Source organism: Rhipicephalus sanguineus, chromosome 3 (genome assembly GCF_013339695.2).
Source record: "Rhipicephalus sanguineus isolate Rsan-2018 chromosome 3, BIME_Rsan_1.4, whole genome shotgun sequence".
Taxonomy (NCBI): domain Eukaryota; kingdom Metazoa; phylum Arthropoda; class Arachnida; order Ixodida; family Ixodidae; genus Rhipicephalus; species Rhipicephalus sanguineus.
The window spans coordinates 233,491,072-233,494,496 of record NC_051178.1 but is presented as its reverse complement, the minus strand read 5'-3'; the positions used below and the strand labels follow the sequence as shown (position 1 = coordinate 233,494,496).

General features: G+C 53.9%; 1 protein-coding gene across 1 annotated transcript; it reads left to right on the top strand.

The window, feature by feature from the left end:
• The first annotated feature begins 1,211 nt into the window (after positions 1 to 1,211).
• Positions 1,212 to 1,832, top strand: LOC119386393 (uncharacterized). Its single transcript, XM_037653707.1, has one exon. The coding sequence runs from the start codon at positions 1,212 to 1,214 to the stop codon at positions 1,830 to 1,832; it is 621 nt and encodes a 206-aa protein (XP_037509635.1).
• Positions 1,833 to 3,425: the final 1,593 nt, after the last annotated feature.

Sequence of the window (3,425 nt, the reverse complement as noted above, 5' to 3'; positions counted from 1 at the left end):
AGGCAGCATTCAAGAAGGTCAAAGAACTCCTGACGTCAGACAGGTGCATGGCCAAGTACCACCCGTCGTATGCCACGACAGTGTCCGCAGATGCAAGCTCTTTCGGACTCGGCGCAGTATTGCTGCAAACTCAACCCTCGGGAGAGCGTCGCCCAGTCGCATTCGCTTCGAGGTCAATGACGAGTACCGAACAGCGTTACAGCCAGACCGAAAAAGAAGCTTTGGCAACGACGTGGGCTATCCAAAGGTTCGACGAGTTTGTCCGTGGCATCACCTTCGTCGTCGAGACAGACCACCTGCCTCTCGTTTCACTTCTGGGCAAGATGGAACTGGATATGTTGCCGCCTCGTATTCAGAGACTACGGCTCAAGACAATGCAGTACCAGTTTCGCATGCTGCACGTGCCAGCAAAACTGCTAGCAACAGCAGATGCCTTATCACGTATCACCCACAAGGCATCCACTCCTGTAGACACGGTGGAACTCTTCGCAGCACAAGTAGTCGGCTGCATGTCAGAAGTTTTGCCACTCAGCCCGGAAGATGTACGACAGGCACAAGAATCCGATGGAGAGTGCAAGGCCCTCATCTCCTTCTGCCAGCAAGGTTGGCCACGAAAGGCCAAGCTACCTCTGCATGTGTCGAAGTACGCCTCCGTGGCGGACGAGCTCTCTGTCTGCGATGGTATCCTGCTGAAAGGCCCCCGGATTGTCATCCCATCGTCTCTTCGGCCAGCGGTCTTGACGCTGTTGCACGAAGGCCATCAGGGCATCAACAGGACCAAAGCCCTAGCTCGGGAGTCGGTTTGGTGGCCGGGTATCTCAGCAGACATCGCCTCTCTCGTCACCAACTGCGAACAGTGCGCATCCACCCGGGTGAACCTTGCAGAACCCCTAGTCTCCACAGCTCTACCTGGACGTCCCTGGGAATTTCTGGGAATGGACTTGTTCCATCTCAATGGCCAGACGTTCCTCCTGGTGGTGGACTACTACTCGAGGTTTCCCGAGGTGGTGACCCTGAGAAGCACTACAGCTCGGGCAGTCATCGATGCTCTCAAAAGCATCTTCGCACGCCACGGAATCCCACAAGACGTCAGGTCGGACAACGGCCCACCATTCTCGTCATAAGAGTTTGCGGCATTTGCAACGTCTTATGGCTTCAACCATGCGACCAGTAGCCCACACTACGCCCAGTCAAACGGAGAGGCAGAAAGGATGGTACGGACAGTCAAGGACCTGTTCCGCAAGTCCAAAGACCCTCACCTCGCTCTGCTCAGTTATCGGGACACTCCAGGAGTCGATGGCTTCAGTCCAGCCCAGCTGTTGATGGGACGTCAGCTGAGAACCAGAGTCCCGAAGCAAAACTCCCAGTTACATCCCAAATGGCCGCCTAGGAAAGATGTCGTCGCCAAGGATGCGGCCTACAAGCGTAAGCAGACCGACGACTACAATAGGCATCACGGAGCTCGAGACCTGTCACCTCTCCAAACCGGTCAGCGTGTGTGGGTGCGCCCTGACCAAGTGCAAGCTACGGTCCTCAGCCCGGGGCAAAGGCCAAGAAGCTACGTGGTTGAAACAGACCAAGGTGGTGTTCTACAGCGCAACCGCCGTCACCTAGTGCCTTTCGTGCCTTCTACCTCCAGTGGGGAATCGCTGCCGACAGCTGCACAGCAACCATCGCCACTGCATCAAGTTCCCCTTCAGGAACCTCAGCCTGCCAACAGCGTGGAACCTGCGGTCTCCCAAGGGCAGCCTTTGCAACATTCCCCAGCAGCCAGGGACACGTTATGGCCGGCGCGTTGTTCCGCCGCGCCGTTTGAACTTGTGACATTGTGATGTGTTGGGCGTCCTCCATCCTCCCATCAGACTTTCTCAAGGGGGGAGATGTAGAGGTCGCTACAATTCAGCCTTTCGATTAGGCCGCCACTGGAGCGTGGCGCCCCCTGTTACTGCGTGCATCATATATATGTTCGTGCCCCAATAAAGGCTGGGTTACATTTTCGTCCGAGCGAGCAGCGTGTACGCGTGAGTCTGCGTGCCCGTGCTACTGCCCTGCGGCACTAACCACGCGACACATGCCATATGCTAGAATTAGCACACATAACTCCCACAATCACGTACACTCACGATTTTGTTATAGCGTCATCGCACATGTTGGCAAACTATGAAAACAGCAAACAGTAACGAAGGAAAAAAAATTACAGCATATATCCACGGGTGAATGATGAAGAGCTTGGGCGAAGCTCCTGAAGCAATCATGGTCTCAGGATTCGCTTCTCGTTGAGCCCATTTCGCAGCGGCGTCCTTGGCGCGCACCGTCACGGGATCCGCCTGGCTGCCGCCAAGCGAGCGCCCGCCGCCGCGCATTGTTCATGCTCCGCCAACGATCCGACACATACGGCGACGATCCAGGAGAATGAGAGAGGCGCTCGCTCCCCGCGCATCCCCGCGCAGCCCCCGCAGCAGCCAATCGGAGAGCAGCGGCACTTTCATTGCTATCTAGTGTCGATTCACCATAGAGTTAATATACTGACTCCAGAGGAAAAGCTGGGCCGCGAGACCTATAACCACAAGAACGCTGACATCTTGGAACGTTGTCATTCTTGCCATCACATATCAATCCTAAAGAAGCATCTGCACAATTAAAAACTTGCGGATATTGTTTTGTGTTTACTTTGAATACTTCTACGAAAGAATACGACGGCTATTTATGCAATTTACTGCGCGCGGAAAGGAGCGTTTGCAGGCTGCATGGTTAACTAGATGGCACCACCATATCAACAATCGCGAGTACGCGAGTGTGTGCTTTCGGCCGATTGCGCCGGTTTGCGCGTCGTGTTAAAGCCCTTGAAACTTCGTTCGCGTCGTGTATCTCGTACTTGTCATAGTGTCCCGTTGTGTGCGTTTTCTGTCGCCGCATACCACTCGACTTCATGTGACAGCCCTTTTTTCTTTCAAGCTGGAAACTTCAGTGCAAACCAGGACGGACGGCAAAGAAGAGATGAGACAAGCCCAGAAAGTTATGTACGAACTAGTCGCAACCGATTTTTTTAGACTTTTAACGGCGATAAAGCTTCGTGGGCCGCGTAACTTTAGTTTCGATTGAAGCTTTCGGGAGATGTCTCACTCACATTCGCCGCTGCATGCTGCAATCGACATTTTTCTGCTTTACGGCTCTCTGCGCTGAAGTACGGCAACAATATTGAGCTGAAAAAGAACGTGGATACAGGTGTCTCGCCATTGCAAGTCGAATCAGCGCGCGACCACGGCCTACGGACTTTGCTTCGAGCTGCGAATCTGTCGAGTGACCTTTGTGCCAGCGAACGGAGAAACTTTGGTAGGGAGTGCCTAGTAAAAACCATGCACAAACAGGTGGAAATTTTAACTGTTATCAACCGGACCAGCTGCACAGACAACCGTACACTAACA